At 47.2% G+C, this 21,390-nt stretch overlaps 2 protein-coding genes across 2 annotated transcripts; both read right to left on the bottom strand.

Annotated features, from left to right (window-relative positions):
- Positions 1-171: 171 nt before the first annotated feature.
- Rgs19 (regulator of G protein signaling 19) lies at positions 172-3,536 on the bottom strand. The gene is made up of 5 exons (XM_032905018.1): positions 3,324-3,536; positions 3,064-3,185; positions 1,539-1,613; positions 1,214-1,448; positions 172-1,134 (listed from the first exon to the last, which is right to left on the bottom strand). The coding sequence occupies exons 1-5, from the start codon at positions 3,351-3,353 to the stop codon at positions 946-948; spliced, it is 651 nt and encodes a 216-aa protein (XP_032760909.1). The 5' UTR covers positions 3,354-3,536; the 3' UTR covers positions 172-945.
- A 5,207-nt stretch (positions 3,537-8,743) lies between these two features.
- On the bottom strand, positions 8,744-9,603 carry Lkaaear1 (LKAAEAR motif containing 1). The gene is made up of 3 exons (XM_032902520.1): positions 9,209-9,603; positions 8,962-9,084; positions 8,744-8,886 (listed from the first exon to the last, which is right to left on the bottom strand). Exons 1-3 carry the CDS (start codon positions 9,593-9,595, stop codon positions 8,827-8,829), a joined length of 570 nt encoding a protein of 189 aa, XP_032758411.1. The 5' UTR covers positions 9,596-9,603; the 3' UTR covers positions 8,744-8,826.
- Between the last annotated feature and the right edge of the window lie 11,787 nt (positions 9,604-21,390).

Below are 21,390 nucleotides of genomic sequence, written 5' to 3' on the forward strand. Positions count from 1 at the left end.
CTTGCCCAGTGCTCACCCGTTCTCACTAGGTATGGCAGCCTGAGGACCTGGTATCCTTTCAGGATGTTTTACTTTGTCCTTCACTCCCCTTACCCATGGCGGAGGATGGTCTCTGAGCTGAAGTTAATTCTAGCTTCAAACTGCTGAAACTTCCAGCAACTTGGAAGAACAAAGTAGCGAGTGTGTTGCTTTATTGGACCGGTAAGATTAAGATTATGCTGTGCCTAGCTTCTTTGGAAAGACCATACCATCCGCTTTGTCCCCACCAGCCTCTGGAAAGGCATTTCATCAAGTACACAAGGGTTTTAGGTTTTACATCGTCTCCAGTTGCATCTCAAGCCTTTGTTGGGTGCTGACCCACTGTAGAGTTGAGGCCAGTTTCTAGAGCCAGACCCTGGACAGGGCCCACAATAGTCACCTACTAAGGCCAATGCTATGGGACAGCGCACAAGGTAGAGTCTGGATAGATAGTCCTTTTCTCCAACCTCCTCCTCCTCCAACTGTGGGATAAACAGAGGCTTCTGTTTTTAAAATATACAGAATACTATATCATGTTTTTGGCATGTAGAGGAATACACACAAATGTGAAAGGTCTCTTTTTTTCTTTTGATAAAACATACAGTATGGACATATTTCCAACTTTAAAGTTAATATATAAAATATAAATGGGCTCTTCATTTGAGTCTGACTCTGAGGTTCTACATCTGGTTCTGAGGAATTAACGTTCTCCTGCTACAAACTTGTTGCTATACAGGGTGTTCTCCATGAGAACATCTCCTGGGCACACGACTGGGGGGGTGGTGGTCTGAGGCACCATATAGGAGAACCCCCAGTAGGAGCAGGCTAGGACAGAGCAGAACATGGCATTGCAGTCTATTTCAGCCAAGTGGAGCAGGGCCACCCCTAGGCTGCCCATGGGAGTAGAACATCTGTGTGACAAATGACCTAGGCCTCAGAGGACTGTGGGGCCCCCTGGAGTAATAGAGAGCGGTAGGTGGGGGAGGTGAGGAAGCGAGGGTAGGAGTCCCGGTGCATGAGGGTGTAGATCTGCAGCTGTGCATCGTCGAATGTGTGTGGCGATGGTTCTTGCATCTTCCTATTGATGCCTTCTCGCACACGGGAGTCCAGGCTTACCTGTGTGGCAGGCACCAAGGTCAGGGGGAGGGGCAGTGCCTTCCCAGGTCACCCCCACTCATCCCTGCATCTGGCCCACCTCCTTGGGGGACAGGATGGACACGTAGTCCTCATAGATAAGTCGAGCCTTCTCATCCACCACGTGTCGGTCAGCCTCTGTTTTCAACTCCTCACAAGCCAGCCAGAAGAGCATGTTCTCCTCACTGTATTCTGTGCGCAGGAATGCCCGGAATACACTGCGGCCCGTGGGGCTATGCATCAACTTGTCAAAGGACTGTGCCCAGCTCTGTACTTCCTCAGGGCTTGGTGGAGTGCTGCAGACATTAGGGCCAGACCATGTCAGGCCTGAGACATGCACACAAGTACACATACATGCATGCCTACACAATGGTGGCTATACTCACCAGACTTCACAGCTGGGGAGGGGTTGCAGCTTGCTTTCCCGGGAAACCTGCCAAGCTCGTTGCCGTTCTTGGTTCCTAGTGGCAAAGTAAAGTGGCACTGCCCTGCAGTTGAGTCCTCTACACACCACTATGACTATGTATGCTTTGGTATGTGGGTACCTAAACAGTAAATCTGTTACCAGGAAGGAAGCTCCTACAGTGAGCCTTCTTCACATCCTCTTGTCCCACCCCCCCGCCCCCACTGAAGTGGCTCATGCAGATTGCCTTCTGGTTACCACTGTGCCCTCTACTGGTCAGCAGTTGGACTCTTAAGGTTCCTGGTACCCCTTCCTCTTTTTGGGTAGATAGAACCATACTTCTCAGCCTAGTTCCAGCTCATTCCTGAGGCCACTGAAAAATCCACACTGCGGACATAGTAATATGACTCATTGGCTGATGTAGGCTAAGAGCCTCTCTAGGGTGTCTATACCTGTCTGGTCCTGGATCCTGAACCCTGCTTCTAAGGGAAGCTTCTTCCTGTCAGTCTTTGTTCAGCAGGCACAATGTACATCTCATTCCCAAGTTATGGAGAGAATGCAGTTCCCACTAGGCCTGGCTTCTCAGCAACAACATGGCTCAAGCTTCCAATGAGCCCTGCCTATTCACATTTTATTCCTTGTATCTTGCCTATACACAGTTCTGGGTGGTTTGCTGTTCAACAGATCCCACTTTGAGTCCCTCAGTCTTTGTAGGGCCAGATTGCTGTTAAGGTAGAAAATTTCTACCATCTTCTATATTCCTGCCATCAGACATCCCCAAACCTCAAATACCTTTCTGCCTTGGGCCAGCTGTTTCTTATCTAAATGTGTCCCTACTGCACACAGTCTAGATCTGGGCAGCTCTCACTGGTATACACAGGTATATGGTGAGTGCATGGACACCATATGACTGCCACTTGCTTGCTCTTGCAATATATTACCACCCCCGTCCCCAGCACACTAGGTGTAAAAAGGGCTGGAGAGATTGCTCAGTATTTAAGAGCATTTGCTGATCTTCCATAGGTCCTTGGTTTGATTCTCAGGACTCACATATTAGCTCTCAACTGTTTGTAATTTCAGTTCCAACACCTCCTTTGGCTCTTCAGGCACCAGGTATATTTGCAGCACACAGACATATTCAGGCAAATACAACATTTAAGAGCCATAGAAAGACCCCTAGGATCTGGGTACTCCCACCAGCCAACAAGGTCTAGCAGTCTGTGGGCAGGGTGATATTGTGGCAGGGGCTCAATGGTTTCTTGGAAGCATCTGGTGGATCTAAGGACCAGGACCAGGAATAAGCCCTAAATGACAACCCCATCACAGCCTCACATGCTTCTGTCCTTCTATATGAGCTGCTCCCAGGACTACATACCCCTGTTCTGTGCTTCATGAACCATGTACTTCCAGGCCTACATACTCTGGTTTTGCTCCCCATGAGCCATGTACCCCTTCCCAAATGCCCTGAGGTCTTCCCAGGGCAAGCTGTACCTCCAAGGTCCACATACCAGGAACAGCTACAGCAGCAGCACCAGCACAAGCAGCAGGGATTTCGACTGGGAGGTCCTGAGGGGGCTGCATCATGGCTGGACATCGAGGGAGGCCTGTCTGCCTCTTCTGGCCCTGTGTGCTGAGGAAGAGGGGGCTGCCTCAACCTCCACTCTAGAATTCACCGGACCCTCTGTCTCTGCCCATCTGCCTATGTCCCCAAGGTTATATCTTGAACCCCAGGTGTCCAGGACCCCAATAAGAGGCGAGGAGTGCCTACCTGTTTCTCAGCCTCATGTGGGGTGGGCATGGGTGAGTGGAGGGGGTTGCCCAGATTCTGTGGTGCCAGCTCTGGACTCTCAGTGCAGCACAGGAGCCTGGCAGATCTGAGAAGAAGGTTGGAATTCTGACTGAGAGCCTGTGATGCTGGCCACCAACCTTGTAACCTGTGCACCCACCTCAGGGCTTGGTCAGAGTTCTGCCCCAGCCTTTTACCCTAAGCCTGATTACTTGTACCATGTGGAGATTCCTGAGTCAGTGACAGGCTACTGCAGCTGGGCTTTCCACAGACACCCCTATCTATCTGTTCAGTCCCTGAGAAGCCGGAAACTTGGGTTCCTCTTTCTTGATTTCCGGCTCCTAGCCCCTCCCAAGGGGACTGGAGCTACAAGTTGGTATGGAGGGTGTCAGATATTGACTACTCCCTTCCTCCACTCCCTTCCTCTAGGGAGATGGGTAGAGATGCTACCCAGATGACTGTAAGGTGGTAGGCCTGAAGCATTGACTGGGACTCAGAACAAGACTTCTGGAAGTGTGAGGAATGGGCTACGCACTGATGAGAGGTGTTTACTCAGGAACAAGGTTCTTTGGTTCTCAGCTGCCTCAGATAATCCCACTTTCACCCTGGTTTCCATCTATCTCCCTAGGATACAGAAGCTAGTGTGGCAATGTAGGAGGATAAACTGCTTAGCAAGAACCTTGGGCTCTTCGGTGGATTTTCTTATGGTTCATCAGTTTTGATGTTGGACCATACCTTCACAGGGGGTTCTAGGAATCCCTTAGGCCACCGAAAGCTGACTTCAAATTCCAGTGTCCCCAAACAGAAGCATCTAATCAGCACCTTGGTGGAGCTTTGAGTGCCTCCTCTCTCCCCAGCCTGTGCCCGCTTCTGTCCAGGTGGAGGCCACTCAGGCTTTAAGCCCTCTCCCTGCTTCCTCTCATCTGTCTGGGGCTCACATTTTCTTAACGAAATTTACCCTCCTGTGGCCCTTCATCCAGCAGAGGCCTTTTAATCCTGTTTATGTCTGATCACTATATTCTGGGCAGCTTCACCACCTGACACTTTCTGAGATGGTGGGTTCCCAAGTCCCCAAGCAAGCAAATCAGGACACAGCAAGTAGGGAAAAGGGGTGTAGTAGCCTGAGGTCTCCATGCTTTCCAAAACCATCATTCTGTCACCCTGCAGACCATCCCTCATAAGGTTCATCTCCAATCAGCTGACTGGACATGGGGCCTGGATGCTGGGGTCCAGTGGGTGCACTGGTGCAGGCTCTGGTCCTAGCTCCTTGCACCCATCAAAGGTCAGTTGGGACCACCCACGTCCTTCAGGGTGCTCTTCACTACTGCCTCATTTCTGGGCAAGGAAAGCCTAGAGTCTGAATCAGGGTTGTCCAGTCCCACATCCAGCTATTGAAGGGCTCCTTTCCTCCCCAAGCCTCCCAGGCATTGGCCTCCCAAGTCTATGCTAAGAGGCCAGATTCAGTAAATTTGCTCTCTGGGGACAGAAGCTCCCTGGTGAATGACTGTCGGTGTTGCTCCACAGAAGCAAAAAGAATGTCCAAACCCACCCAGACCAAAAAAAAAAAAAAAAAAAAAAGATAAATTCCAGAAAAAAAAGTCATAACCTTTGGCGGGGGCGCTGACAGGGGGTCCGTTCTTATTTCCATCCAACACTGTCATTGTCCTACCTATACCTCCATGGCAGGCCAGGCCTCTCACCATGGCTAACCTGTGGAATGGTAGGCCCCCACCCAGTTCCTGCTTTTCTGCCGGTGGGGTCGTCTGGAGGGCTGGTCACTTCGCAGTCCCTCTTGCAGTCTCTGACGCCCCCACCCCTTTCTTAAGGAATTCACCATGGCGCCCAACTCACCAGCGACCGAAAGGCAGATGGGGGCGGGAGGGCCAGGTTCGGTTTGGGCCCCACCCTGGCTGCCGAAGGGGCGTGCTCTAAAGCAGCGAGGATTTAAGTCAGACAGCAAGACGCACTCCCGGGCACTCGCGAGGTAGAAAGGCTCACGGGGTTCCGCTCCGATGGGGCCGGGGATGCGGCATTCACCCCTAAGGCTCGCCAGGCCAACTGACTAGCGGACCCAACTCGAAGGGTGGTTAAGGTGGCAGATCGGGTGTCTCGTCTGGCCCCTCCCCACCAGGCTAGCGGGCAGGAGACACGGAAACCTGGGTTCTTCCGGCCCCCACCTTTGAGCAATCACTTCTCAACGCTCTGAGCTGGAGAAAAAGGGGAACCTTGCTGCGGCTCTCCCTCCCCCACGCGCAAGGGGTGGGCTCCGGTCCTACTGCGACCCAGGTCCACGTGGACCGGTCACTGAAGTCCGGGAACAGAGCCGGCATCTATATCGCCGGGACCCGTCCACGGTCCAGCGCCGCACTCACCGCCGCGTCCCCGAGTCACGCCACCCGCGCGCTCCGAAGTCCCGCTGGTCGCCGGGGAGGGGGCGCAGGCGCAGTGCGCAGGCGCCTCCGCGGTACTTCCCCAAAGAGAGGGGCCGGGACTTCCTCGAGCCCCAGCGCCTGCTCGCTCGCCCGCAGTGCCCCGCCCCGCGCCCGCTCCGGTGCCCCACCCGCGGCTGGCGTGTCGTACCGCGGTAGCGTGGCATGATGACCCTGAGGGGTGAGTCGTTCAGAGACAGTGGATTAAGCCGGCGCTCCGTTCTAGTTAGCTGAGTTTTCCCAGCAATTTTGTGGTAGTGCAATGTTGGGCACCAGAGCTGAGCCCTGTGTGCTACTTGGCTCGCCTGGGTTAGAAGAGGCCTTTGAGAAGGACTGGCCTGTGGTACTGCCCGGTCTGGCTGACTCTTTGCCTTTCTGAGTCTGGTCTGTAATGTAGCATTAACAGTCTGTCTGTCACTCAGCATTCAAATCCCCCCACCCCGCAACCCCCAAAAGGGAGGTTCAGGAACTGCAGCGTGTGGGCACCATGAAAGCAGGTTCTTCCATCAAATCACCCCGAATGTTTCTGGGGCCTGGTTGAGTCCCTTCTGAACTCTCAAACTGCTCCAAGATAACCTTTACCACAAATAGCCTTGCTCTTTGGTCAACTCTTCAGATCCTTTGTCACTGGGTACAAAATCGAATTAGTTCATTATCCCAGCATGCTTTGTGCCAGTGTCCAGAGGCCCTAACCCTGCTTTACACTTGGTCTGTAGCGTGTGGTCCGTTGGGCCATATGGTTCTTGTTCTTCTTAGCACTGGGCACACAGCCTGACCAGTTCAGGTGTTGGTGTCTTGCAAACAAAATGATGTTCAGTCACACAAGTTGTTTGTGTTCACATACTAAAATCATACATACTAAGTCAGAGAGGCTTCACATGAGCTCTTCAGGCAGCAGGGCAGAGGCAGAGTAACTGAAATGACTGCAGTGGACTAGAGTGGGAGACAGGCAACAATGGGATGGGGTGAGAAGTGAGGAGGCAGAATGTTGCCACGATGCTCAGGGGTCCAGGATGAAGAGAGAACAATGGGTGAGAGATTACCAGGCTCTGGAGGGAGGGGTGTGGGGCTTTATGAGTTAACCACAGAACCCTTTGGCTGCCAAGCTAATGGCTTCCAAAAGTAGAGGCTAAGAAGCCCATGTAAACAGGAACAGTTACTTTAGTTAAGTAATATTTCTGAGAGGTGGACATGGGTCAGAACATGGAGGCCCAATAGAAATGGATGAGTATCTGATGGAAGCCAAAAAAGAAACTGATTTTGCAGTGTTTGGTGCGGGCATGACTGTGGGTAGAAGTCAGTACACTTTCCTCTTATTTCCTTCTACACACCTATCTCCTTGTTCTCTGCCACCTTACATCTGCCCTCCACACAATTAGCACCTTTCCCTAAGCACAGAAAATGCCTCCAAGTCAAGGAAGGAGACCAGGAGCACTGAGTAAGTGATGTCATTGGGATTGGAACTGGAACCCAATCTACTCTGCTTGAGAGCAGAGACCCCAGCTTCTCACAAGCCCCACCTGATTGTGCATGGCCACAGGCTTTGTGTTCCTGTAGGATTTTCTTCAGACAGAGGGATCCTATGACAACTTCCCTAGCTGCATCTGTAAACCCAGTTCCCTCACTGGTGCGCAGAGCAAGTGGCACTCTTAAGTTGGTCTGGCACGTGGTATGGAGCTCTTGTGCCATTGGAGTGCTGGCCTTCTGATGTTTGCCTTTCTCAGCCCTCTGTTCTGAAGTACTTATGTGGATTACTCACTGTGTGGGACACTGCAGAACCCCCAGGAAGAAATGCAGGGTCAGAAAGGTGATGGAACAATGGTATGACTTTACAAAGTAGATGGAAATTTTCACTTAGCGAATCTCTTAAGAGACAAAATTCTAGGGTCTAGAGCTTGGCCAGAGGAGCTCAGCATTGGCTGTCATGTAGTGTAGTTGTTATTAGAGATCTACATCTGTGTGTGTGAGAGATCATCATTCCTGGATGAAGAGACTGTGTCCTTTTCCTCGTCCATACCCACGTCCAAACCTACCACTTTCCTGCCTCTGTCATCTTCCCCACTGTCAGAAATCTGCCCCCCTCCTGAGAGCTGCTGCTGTTTTGTGAATGCTGCAGTCTGGGCTTGGATCAAGGCCTAGAGCAGCAACAGGCCACAGAGTAAGAAGGGTCATGTGCAGGGGGAGAAGACCAGCTGCGGAAACAGAACCCTGGGAACTAGCCATCAGCAAGTAAGATCCTTCTGGACCATAGTTTTGATCTCTTCTTCCTCCCTTCTGTTCTCTATTTCATGCAGAACCAGTGGGAACCCCCCATGCGGGAGCAGGGAACTGTCTTTCTCCCTGCAGCATCCACCTCTGTGCAGCCTGATGGGGAAGGGCTGGAAGGAGGACAAGGACAGGGAGCCAAGAGGCCACAGGTTCTGCAAAGAGCCAGTGCTGTGGAGAGGAGGAAGAAGAGCTGCCCAGAAACCAGGGACTTTTAAGAGTTCAGTGGTCAGAATGGGATGGGTGGCTTCCTTCCTGTGCTCCGTGTTTGGTGCATGACTGGGCACAGGAGGCTGTTTCTGATGAAAGGGAGGCTATGGGTGACTTTTCTGTCCCACCATCCAGAGACCTTGGAGTGAACATCCCATTTACAACCTGTTGGTCATCTGGGCACAACTGGACTCTCCAAAGGCCTGTTTTGGCTTTGCAGTCATTTCCCCGTCCCAGAACACCACCCTAGTCCTTAGATGGAATGACCCTAACTTTGGAGACAGCCCCGATTTCTGGGGGTGCTGGTGTCTAAGTAGGCTCATCCCTATCCTTTTCCACACTAGAAGTCTCCCACATCCATGGTCCTGAAGGGCACCAGTTGCAGGCTGTTGGGAGATAGGAGTGTCCACCCGCCATCTCCTTACTTCTTTGGCTGTGGCCGTAGGAGAGGCAGCATCCATGTGGGGGTCCAGGAGAAAAAGAGGGGAAAGACCTGAGAACCCTCAGAAGAGAACTTTATATAAGAGAGTGGGAAGCCGCTGTAACTTGGGATCTTTGAACGCCAAGGTCGCGGTCATCAGTCATCGCGGGAAAATGTTGCCATCTACCTCCTCTTCCAGGATTGTCTCAACACGCCTCCGCTGCAGAGAGAGGGGCTGGGGCTAGTGTGTGGCGAGGCACGGGACCCTCCCACCAGTCTTGGGGCCTCCCCGCACCTCATGTCGGTCCAAAGGATCAGGGATCTTCGTGGGCTTCAGTTGGGGTGGTAGGAACAGTTCCAGTCGGATGGCGGCGCGCGCGCATCTTTGCTTCTGGATCAGGAGAGAGATTTCTTCTGCCTAGGAACCAAGTTTACTAAGCAACCCTGCGAGCAAGCGAGAGCCCTAGAAAAATACCCTCCCTTCCCCTGCAGGGTGAGCTCTCTTTAGAAGACGCGTGCTGGGTCCTCTCCCTTCTACCTACCCGCATTCGGGTGTAGCGCAACCGCAGGGCGCGGATTCGGCCCCGGGCTTCCGCGGCCTTAAGGATGCCCAGAAGCCGATTTTGACGCTCAGATGGTAGCTCTAATGCCTGTGTCCAGATGCGAGGGTCGGGCATGCAGTAAGATAACTCCACCGAGTCGCGTGGAAACATGGAGCCTACCTCAACCATGTCAAGTAGGTCACTGAAGAGCAGGTGGCGTCGGCGTACTGTGGGGGACATGGCTGCCAGCTTCTCCTGAGTCATTGCCCAGCCTGGCTTCGGAGGCTCTGTAGTCCATCGGCCCTTCTTACGATTCTCATCAGCTCCAGCTCCAGGTGCACTCTTTTTGGCCTGCTCTCGTGCGCCCTTTACTCCTGGGGTCGGCATGCTCCAGTCTGTGGAAGAAAAGGGGATGTCCAGCCACTTAGGGGAACGCTGGCTCCAGTTCTGTTTCTATGGGACTTCCTGTGGCCACCTAACTCCTAAACTGGTAGCTGACTCTGTGTATATCTGCAGTAGGCCATGACTTTCTGATCCTCTCCAGTTTCAGTAGTATACTCAATTGTCCTACATGCCATTGTTGCTCCACAGCCCGCATCACTATGGTCATAAGCCATTCAGCGTTCCCTAACTCTGGACCATCAGAGGCTGGTTTGATCCTGTTCCCTGATCCCTAGTCTTTGGTTGGGGTAGGGCTAAGGACATGGCCCTTCATGATACCTTGGACAGGGGACCCCACCTTGTGTTTGCGTCTACACATATCTGCTTGAGTGTGTATGTGAATGGTGTTGTAGGTATATGTGTGTTTGGATCTGAGTGTACATATGTTCACAGGGAAGCTAAGCCTTTGTTCTTCTGGCCTATCTCCTTATGGCAAAGACATGGGGAGCAGAACCCAGGGAAGAAGAGACAAAAGAGGAATGGCTCAGAAAGGGAAAGAAAACCAACCCTAGCAACCATTTTCATCTTAGCAGAAGCTCCTGACTTTCTGTGGGTGAGAAGTAGAGACACAGTTGAATGCTCTTCCCTCAATTTGTCTAACCCCTTGCCCACCTAACAGCTCAACGTCTAGGCCTCCCCAGCCCAGGTCCTCACACCCTCATACTTTCCTCCCTTTCGCCTTTCGCCTTTCGGTGGGAAGACTCACCTCTGTTTTCAATCTTTGGGTTTGTTGACCATGTTGCCTAGCAACCTGGAGCCCCGCCCGCTCCCCAGCACAATGGGGTACGCCCATAAGATGCAGAAATTAGAGTGTGTTGTGTGTGTGTGTTGTAACCTGCCTCAGGTCCTCTCCCACATTTCCTTCGAAGTGACCCTGGGTCTCAGATTCACTGTCCCAGTCTTGGAGGCTGGGTTCTGGCTGTAGAGGCTCTTTGGAGCTAGCTTTCTGGGCAGAGCTCCTACAAAATACCTTTGTGACTAAGGCCCACCTTAGCCCTTGTAGGAACTTTCATCGACTCGGGAGCAAGTTTGGGATCTCAGGGGTCTAGAGGTTTACCAAGATGAGACTTAAGTTTTGCCAAACCCTAACTTCCTCTAAACTTGGATGGCAGGCCTTAAAGTTCTATAATCTATGGCGCAATCATTGATTTAGTGATTTAAAAAAATAACTACCATAGTTTAATATTTATTTATTGATTGATTGATAGGGATTCTCTGTGTAGCTTTGGCTGTCCTGGAAATCGATCTGTAGACCAAGCTGGCCTTAAACTCAGTGATCCGCCTGCCTCTGCCTCCCAAGTGATGGCATTAAAGGTGTGCATCACCACTGCCCAGCTAATTTAATTTTTAAATCTACTTTTATTATTAAAAAAACCCTTACAAATAAAAAAAATCACATGCCAAAATTAACAAGACCCCACATCTATACACTCAGTGAACTTCTCTACAGTTGGAATAGCTGTTTGAAATAGAAGCTGGAGCTTCACATTGGATTTTACTCTTTCAATATCGAATGTATTTTTATGCATTTATCCACCACCAAGCCTGAAAATTTTACAACAGAGTTAGAGCTAGGAAAACAATTAACTTCTTTTATAACTTGTGTCCATTACTTATATTCAGTTCTTCAGTCTCTAATATTTAGCCTTTCTTGTTTTCCTTTTTACATATTGTTCCATAGCCATAAGTACATCTGTTTACATACAACACATATTGGCCAAATTCTACATATGAAGAAGCATTTCCTTAAAAATCAGGAAAGACACATGGCTATCCAATCCCTCTTTCTTTTCTTCTTTCCTTTTCCTTTTCCTTTTTTTTTTTTTTTTTTTTTTTTCTTTTTGAGTCAGGGTTTCTCTGTGTAGCTCTGGCTGGCCTGGAACTCAGAGCTCTTCTTGCCTCTTCCTCCTGAGAGCTAGGATTAAAGGTGTGAGCTACTGCTGCCCGGCCACTCCCCCTCTCTTATTTGATTTAGTGCTCAGAGTCTTAGCTAAAGTAATTAGACAAGAGGAAGGGGTAAAGGGGATAAAAATAGGAAAGTAAGAAATCAAACTATCTTTGCAGTTGGCACATTTTTTTAAAGGAAATACTTTAAAAAAACTTATTTATGTTTTGCTTATTCACTTTACTTTCCACTCACTGCCCCCTCCCAGTCACCCCCTCCCACAATCCTTCCCCCATCCCCCTCTCCTCCTCTGAGGTGGTGGGGACACCCTGGGTCTCTTGGAGGCTGGGTGCTTCCTCTTCCTCTGAGGCCAGACAAGGCAGTCCAGCTAGAAGAACATATTCCACATACAGGCAACAGCTTTCGGGACAGCCCCCGACTCCAACTGGGGACTCACAGGAAGACCACACTGTACATCTGCTACATATGTGCGGGGAGGACTAGGTTCAGCCAGATGGCACAATTCTTTACTTAAAAGGTCCTACTTAATCTACTGGAAAACTATTGGATGTAATGAGCACTTACAATAAAGTTGCAGGATACAAAATTCATAAAATAAAAAACAAACCAAAAACAGTTGGGGCTAAAGAAATGGCTTAGTAGTTAAGAGCACTGGCCTCTCTTCCAAAGGAACCTGGGACCTGGATTCAATTCCCAGTACCAGCATGGCACTTTATACCCATTTATGACTCCAGCCCCTGGGGATCTGACACCCTCTTTTGGCTTCCATGGAATGGAAGGAATGCACAAGGATACATGTAGGCAAAACACTCATTCATAAAATAATTAAAAACAAAACAAAGTATTTATATCACCAGTGTATTCTCAGAGAAAGAAATCAGGAGAAATATTTCATTCAAAATAACTCTAAAAGTTAAGTATTTAGGAATGTATCTAGCCAAAGCAGAGAAAGACCTCTACAACAAAAACCTCCAGATATTGAAAAAGTGAGAAATGACTCAGTGATTAAGGACATTGTGATGGTTTTATATGCTTGGCCCAGGGAGTGACACTGTTAGGAGGTGTGGTCCTGTTGGAGTAGGTGTGTCACTGTGGGTGTGGGCTTTAAGACCCTTCTCCTGGATGCCTGGAAGCCAGTCTTTTCTTAATGGCCTTCAGATGAAGATGTAGAACTCTCAGCTTCTTCTGCACCGTGCCTGCCTGGATGCTGCCCTGCTCCTGCCTTGATGATAATGGACTGAACCTCTGAACCTGTAAGCCAGCCCCAATTAAATGTTGTCCTTACAAGAGTTGCCTTGGTCATGGTGTCTGTTCACAGCGGTAAAACCCTAACTAGGATTGGCATGGACAGCTCTTCTGAAGGACCTTGGTTCAATTCTTAGCAACCACATGGAACTCATTTCCAAGGTCTCTGACAACCTCTTCTGGCGTTGGCATGTAATACATGCATGTGGTGCAAAGACATATATGCAAGCAAAGCAACCATACACAGAAATAAACATTAAAAAACGATAACAAAAAGGGGAAATCACAAAAGATACTAGATCACGGAAAGACATTCCACGCTTCTGGACTGATAGAATTAATATTGCAAACATGGCTATACTCCTGGCACTGGCATGAAAACTAGGCGGGCAAATCAATTGAATAGAATAGAGGACCTGAAATAAAATGAGATAGGTGTGTTGTGATGGTTTGTATATGCTGGACCCAGGGGTAGCACTATTCAGAGGTGTGGCCTTGTTGGAGTAGGTGTGTCACTGTTGGTGTGGGCTTAAGACCCTCACCCTAGCTTCCTGGAAGTGAGTCTCCCACTAGCAGCCTTCAGATGAAGATGTTAGATGCTCAGCTTTGCCTGCACTATGCCTGCCTGGATGCTGCCCTGCTCCTACATTGATGATACTGGACTGAACCTCTGAACCTGTGAGCTATCCCCAATTAAATGCTGTCCTTATAAGAGTTGCCTTGTCATGGTGTCTGTTCACAGCAGTAAGACCCTAACTAAGACATGTGCCCACTTTATTTTTGACAAAGGAGGCAAAAACATACACTGGGGAGAAAGTCGACTATTTAACAAATGAGAACTAACCTTAGATACCAACAGATGAGACTGCATGAAAACAAAAAGTTTCTGTACAGAAAAGGAAAAGCAATCAGAGCAAACAGCTCACAGAATTGAAGAGAATCAAGTGGCTGATATCTAGAATTTATAAAGAGTTACTGGGCAGTGGTGGTGCACATCTTTAATCCCAGCAGAGGCAGGCAGATCTATATGAGTTCAAGGCAAGACTGGGCTACAGAGTGAGTTTCAGGACAGTGAAACCCTTGTTGAAAAAAAAACTGAAAACAAAACAAACAAAAAAAAAAAAAACCAAACCAAACCAACAACAACAACAACAAAAAAGACAGACATTAAATGCTAAAGAAACAAGACTGTCAACATGGGCAGATGATTTGTATAGACAGTTAAAAAAACCCCAAAATGTAAATGTTTAATAACTATTTAGAAGTATTTGGGGTACCTCTTCACAGCAGTCAAAATGGCTGGTTATCTTCAACATATCTAACAAAGGTTGGAGGGGATGTGGAGAGAAAGGAGCCCTATTCACTGTTCGTGCTGGCAAATTAATAAAGCCATTGTGGAAATCAGTTTGGAGATTTCTCACAAAGTTAAAATTAGAAATACCATATGACTTAGCTATTTCACCCCGGGTAGAGAACGCTGTTCTCTACCATAGACGTATTTGTGTCCTTGTCTGTTGTTGGTTTACTCTCTATATTAGAGAATTGGAGACAAACTAGTTGTCCATCAACAGATGAACAGATACTCTTCTACGTTAAAGAAATATAATTCCCACATATGCAGGCAAACACCCATACACGAAATATTCCCACAAAACTTGTGGGAAAGTTGATACTCTTGAATGTATAAAGTAAATCCAAGCTTTCCCTTCCCATGCTGAGGTCATGAGCTTTGGATTGTTCTCTGACTTACTCTTAACTTATTATCTCCTTTATTCTAACGGGTTCAGCTATGTGGCTGGTTTCCCCTCCTTGGTCCTGGGGTGAATCTCCCCTTTATTCTCTCCTGAGCTCAGCTAGTGGGTGGCTTATGTCTGTCTCCTCGGCATTCCAGCTCAGATCTCCTGTGTCTCTCACAGTTTCCCGGAATTCTATCTATCCTTGTTGGATGTTTCACCTCCTATTTCCTGCCTCAGCTCCTTGGCCATAAGATTTTTTTTTTTATTTTATTGACAGGTGTGACTTCTAAGAAATTCTCTCTACACTTGAATGTATGATTAAATTATGTGTAATGGGTAAGTAAAGTGAGGTCACCCAATCTCAGAAAAATTCTCTTGTAACTCAATTTTTAGTTTTATAATTTACTCATATTACTCATTAATCACCTTTTCATAGGATCATCCCACATAAATTGGGCTAAATAAAGTTAATTGTATTAAGTCTGTAATCTGTTAATGAGTGTGGTATTTTCAGCGCCTGTGTTGAAGCATCCCTTAACTCCTACATGGACGGGTGATGGCTTCTGGAGTGTGGAGTCTAAGCACTTGTAGGCGGACCATCTTTTCACTTGTAGGTAGCACATTCTGGCTGAGAGGTGGGCCTCTGTTACTTGCAGGTGGACCTGTTACGGCTGAAATTTTGTCCTCAGCTAAGCTTCTGGGCTTTCTTCGGGAAGCTATTAACTGTTCCCACTATTTTTGGAAGCTTGCCTTGGCCTCTTGGTTGAAGGCTCACGTATGACTACAACACCCACTCCCCAAGCTTGCCTTCCCAACCTGACAGCTGAGTGGGATGAAGCATTTATATTCCAAAGTCCCCCAGGAAGATTTTTCTGGTTTCTTCTTTCCTATGTAGATCTTTGGGGTGAGGGCTGGACTCTGAGGCTCTCTAGGAGGAAGGTCCTGGTCTCAGGAAAAACAGAATTGGGGAGGCTCACCAGCAGGCCACTTCCTCCGAGCAGACTTCCAGGATACATAATTGGGAATACCACTGTTCCTATGGATCCGTACTTTAACACAGGTCCTGGACCTTCTCTCCCCCCAGGGCCTCTTCTAGGGAGACATGTGTGAGGGGTTTTCCAGTGATCCTTCTGCTAGGCAGATTAGTGGATGAGAATGTTAACAATTGTGGAGAGGTCGTAGGGTTGTAGGTACAGAGCATAATTACAAGTTCTCTTGGAACATCTTAATAGTCATTCCTTGTCACCTCTGTGTCTGACCGAACATCTTCATGACTAACAGGTGAAACCTTTTGGAAAATATTAACAGACGACTAGCTTCTACCCACCCAAAGGCTAAGATTGCCATTAAGATAGCATCTGAGCTCTGTAACTCGAGGTTTCCCTACTTTGCCGTAACTGCCTACACGAAATTCCTACCGTTTGAAAAGTCCCTGATTTATGATTGTTTTGGTTCTGTTACTATAAAAATTTCACGACACTGTTATTGGTTGGGACATGGGATCTTGGGTAACACAAATCTGTATTTCTGAGTCATGGTCATTCATATAGTATAAACTACATCTTATTTCTTTTGAGGTTAGAGCTGTACTTCTGCATGGACAGTTATGGTGCCCAAATGTGGGACCCCAAAAATAAATCACTTTAAAAAAAAGATTTTGCTCTCTCCTCCAGCCAAGCAAGATGCCCAAAGGAAAGAAGGCCAAGGGGAAGAAGGTGGTCCTGGCCCCCGCCGTGGTCAGGAAACAGGAAGCCAAAAAGGTGGTCAATCCTTTGTTTGAGAAAAGGCCTAAGAACTTCGGCATTGGGCAGGACATCCAGCCCAAAAGAGATCTCACACGCTTCGTCAAATGGCCCGGCTACATCAGGCTGCAGCGACAAAGAGCCATCCTCTATAAGCGGCTCACAGTACCTCCTGCCATCAACCAGTTCACCCAGGCCCTGGGCAGGCAAACAGCGACTCAGCTGCTTGAGCTCACCCACAAGTACAGGCCAGAGACAAAGCAAGAGAAGAAGCAAAGGCTGCTGGCCGGGCGCTGAGAAGAAAGCTGCTGGCAAAGGGGACGTCCCAACTGAGAGACCACCTGTCCTCCAAGCAGGGGTCAATACAGTCACCTCCTTGGTGGAGAACAAGAAGGCTCAGCTGGTGGTGATTGCCCATGATGTAGACCCCATTGAGCTGGTGGTTTTCCTGCCTGCCCTTTGTCGAAAGATGGGGGTGCCCTACTGCATCGTCAAGGAAAAAGCCAGTCTGGGGCGCCTGGTCCAAAGGAAGACATGCATCACTGTTGCCTTCACACAGGTTAACTCGGAAGACAAGGGTGCTCTGGGTAAACTGGTGGAAGCTATTAGGACCAATTATAATGACAGATATGACGAGATCCGCCGCCACTGGGGAGGCAACGTTCCTGGGTCCTAAGTCTGTGGCTGGCATTGCCAAACTGGAAAAGGCAAAGGCTAAAGAACTCGCCACTAAGCTGGGTTAAATGTACACTTAAGTTTTCTGTACATAAATATAATTGCAAAATTTAAAAAAAAAAAGGATTTTATGTATGGGAGTTCACTGTAGCTGTTCTCAGACACACCAGAAGAGGGCATCAGATCCCATTACAGATGGTTCTGAGTGACCATGTGGTTGCTGGGATTTGAACTCAGGACCTCTGGAAGAGCAGTCAGTGCTCTTAACCACTGAGCCATCTCTCCAGCTCTGGTGAAACCTTTCTGCGGCTTAGAGCTACCTTAGTTTCGTCAATAGTTCATCTGTTGTTTATTCTGAATTGGTTGTTTAGGATCTTACTTGGACTTTTTTTTTTCAAAGCATTTGGTTTCAGATTTCCATATTTTTATTGTTTGAGAATTTAATACATAGATGATGAATTTTTATAAATCTACCTCTTATTCTTCTCTAACTCCTCTCTCAGCCTCCCTTCACTCTCCAGTCACAACTTCACAAGTCCATGCAGAGTTGCCAGTACGTTCCTATGGGTGTACTGCCATCTACTGGCTACCATCAGGGATGGCAGCCCCAAAGAAATCTATTCCTTAGTGACAGATCCTTAACTCAGCGGTTCTCAATTTGTGGGTCGTGACCCTCCAACAATCTGTCCACAGAGGTTGCCTATCAGATGTCCTCTATATCAGATAGTTATATTACGATTCATAACAGTAGCAAAATGACAGTTATGAAATAGCAATGAAATAATCTTATGGTTGAGGTCACCACAGCATTAGGAACTGTATTTGTCTCAGCATTAGGAAGGCTGAGAACCACTGCTCCAGGTTACCCATTTTGTTTGTTTGCTTTGAAAGCATTTTCATTTCCAATCACTTTTTTGTTTGTTTTCGGACCTCTGGTAACTTGCTAGCATTCAGTCTGTTTTCTCCTGGACACTCCTTCCATATCAGTTTAATGAAGTGAGGAAGTGTTGAAGAAAAACAGATTCAGTACTCCAATTGGTTTTATGTTTCATAAGTATGTTAATTGAACTTGCAAGTGTTGATAAAAGGGTGAAGGGGAAAAAAAGAGGCCAGTGCTGGCACTTTAGCCCCAGCATTCAGGAGGCAGAGGCAGTCTGATCTCTATGAGTTTGAAGCCAGCCTAGTCTTCATAGGAGTACTAGGCTTGCAGATAGAGCAAGGCTAGGTCTGGCATGGACTTTTGAAACTTCCACCCCCAGTGACATTCCTCCTCCAACTAGACTACATCTTCCAATCCTAAACAGACCATCAACTAGAAATCAGACTTTTAGCTTATGGGGGCTATTCCTATCCAAACCACCATATTCACACATTATGCTGTTTAATTACCCCTCCAGCATATCCCAAGCCCGAATCTTAACCTTAGAAAGGCCTGGAGCAAGAGTACAAATCCTTCTTCAGCAGGATAGGTTATATCAGTCCCGACTTGGCCATCCGTCTTTTTTTTTTTCCTTCTCTTTTACTGGATTTTTAAATTTACATTTCAAATGTTATCCCCTTTCCCAGTTTCCGCTCTGGAACCCCCATCCCGTCCCCCTCCCCCTGCTTCTATGAGGGTGCTACCCTACCCACCTATCCACTCCCTCCTCCCTCCCAGCCCTGGCATTCCCCTACACTGGGGAATCGAACCTTCACAGGACCAAGGACTTCTCCTCCTATTGATGCCAGACAATGCCATCCTCTGCTACGTATGTAGTTGGAGCCATGGGTCCCTCCATGTGCACTCATTGATTGGTAGTTTAGTCCCTGGGAGCTCTGGTGGGGTCTGGTGGGTTGATATTGTTGTTCTTCCTATGGGGTTGCCAACCCCTTCAGCTCCTTCAGTCTTTTCTCTAACTCCTCCATTGGGGTCCCATGCTCAGAAGATGGTTAGCTGCAGGCATCTCAATCTGCATCAGTAAGGCTTTGGCAGAGTCAGGAGACATCCATATCAGGCTCCTGTCAGCAAGTACTTTTTGGCATCAGCAATAGTGACTGGGGATGGATCTCCAGGTGGGGCAGGCTCTGAATGGCCTTTCCTTCAGTCTCTGGTCAACTCTTTATCCCTGTATTTCCTTCAATGAGTTTTTTTGTTCACCCTTCTAAGAAGGACTGATGCATCCACATTTTGGTTTTCCTTCTTCTTGAACTTCATGTGGTTTGTGGATTGTATTTTGGGTATTCCAAGCTTTTGGGCTAATATCCACTTTCAGTGAGTGCATATCATGTGTGTTCTTTTGTGACTGGGCTACCTCACTCAGGATGATATTTTCTAGTTCCATCCAGTTGTCTGTGAATTTCATGAAGTCATTGTTTTTGATAGCTGAGTAGTCAGTCCTCCATTGTGTAGATGTACCACATTTTCTGTATCCATTCCTCTGTTGAAGGACATCTGGGTTCTTTCCAGCTTCTGGCTACTTTAAATAAGACTGCTATGAACATAGTGGAGCATGTGTCTTTGTTATATGTTGGGGCATCTTTTGGGTAGATGCCCAGGAGTGGTATTGCTGGGTCCTCAGGTAGTTCAATGTCCAATTATCTGAGGAACCTCCAGACTGATTTACAGAATGGTTGTACCAGTTTGCAATCCCACCAACAATGGAGGAGTGTTCCTCTTTCTCCACATCCTCACCAGCATCTACTGTTACCTGAGTTTTTGATCTTAGCCATTCTGACTGGTGTGAGGTGGAATCTCAGGGTTGTTTTGATTTGCATTTTCCTGATGACTAAGGATGTTGAACATTTCTTTAGGTGCTTCTCGGTCATTCAATATTCCTCAGTTGAGAATTCTTTGTTTAGCTCTGTACCCCATTTTTAACAGGATTATTTGGTTCTCTGAAGTCTAACTTCTTGTGTTCTTTGTATATATTAGAAATTAGCCCTATATTGAATGTAGGAATGATAAAGATCTTTTCCAATCTGTTGGTTGTCATTTTGTCCTATTGACAGTGTCCTTTGCCTTACAGAAACTTTGCAATTTTATAAGGTTCCATTTGTCAATTCTTGATCTTAGAGCATAAGCCATTGGTGTTCTGTTCAGGAAAAATTCCCCTGTGCCCATCTGTTTGAGGCTCCTTCCCACTTTCTCTCCTATTAGTTTGAGTATATCTGGTTTTATGTGGAGGTCTTTGATCCACTTGGACTTGAGCTTTGTACAAGGAGATAAGAATGGGTCGATTTGCATTCTTCTACATGCTGACCTCCAGTTGAACCAGCACCATTTGTTGAAAATGCTGTCTTTTCTCCATTGGGTAGTTTTAGCTCCTTTGTCAAAGATCAAGTGACCATAGGTATGTGGGTTCATTTCTGGGTCTTCATTTCTATTCCATCGATCCACCTGCCTGTCTCTGTACCACCACCATGCAGTTTTTATCATGATTGCTCTGTAATATAGCTTGAGGTCAGGGATGGTGATTCCCCCAGAAGTTCTTTATTGTTGAGAATAGTTTTCACTATCCTGAGTTTTTTGTTATTCCAAATGAATTTGCAAATTGCTCTTTCTAACTCTATGAAGAATTGAGTTGGAATTTTGATGGGGATTGCATTGAATCTGTAGATTGCTTTCAGCAAGATGGCCATTTTTGACTATATTTATCCTGCCAATCCATGAGCATGGGAAGTCTTTTCATTTTCTGAGATTTTCTTTGATTCCTTTCTTCAGGGACTTGAAGTTCTTGTCAGACAGATCTTTTACTTGCTTGGTTAGAGTCACACCGTGTTGTTTTATATTATTTGTGACAATTGTGAAGGGTGTTGGTTCACTAATTTCTTTCTTAGTCCATTTATCCTTTGAGTAGAGGAAGACTACTGATTTGTTTAAGTTAATTTTATATCCAGCCACTTTGCTGAAGTTGCTTATCAGGTTTAGGAACCTGGTGAAATTTTTGGGGTCACTTCAGTATACTATCATATCATCTGCAAATAGTGATATTTTGACTTCTTCCTTTCTAGTTTGTAGCCCTTTGACCTCTTTTTGTTTTCTGATTGCTCTGGCCAGGACTTCAAGTACTATATTGAATAGGTAGGGAGAGAGTGGGGCCTTGTCTAATCCCTGATTTTAGTGGGATTTCGTCAAGTTTCTCTCCGTTTAGTTGTTGGTTACTGGTTCTCTGTATATTGCTTTTACTATGTTTAGTTATGGTCCTTGAATTCCTGATTTTTCCAAGTCTTTTATCATGACGAGGTGTTGAATTTTGTCAAATGCTTTCTCAGCATTTAATGATATGATCATGTAGTTTTTTTCTTTGAGTTTATTTATATAATGGATTATGTTGATGGATTTCCGTATATTAAACTATCCCTGCATCCCTAGGAAGAAGTCTACTTGATCATGGTGAATGAACATTTTGATGTGTTCTTGGATTTGGTTTGTGAGAATTTTATTGAGTAATTTTTCAT

This window comes from Rattus rattus, chromosome 5 (assembly GCF_011064425.1).
Source record: "Rattus rattus isolate New Zealand chromosome 5, Rrattus_CSIRO_v1, whole genome shotgun sequence".
Classification (NCBI taxonomy): Eukaryota; Metazoa; Chordata; class Mammalia; order Rodentia; family Muridae; genus Rattus; species Rattus rattus.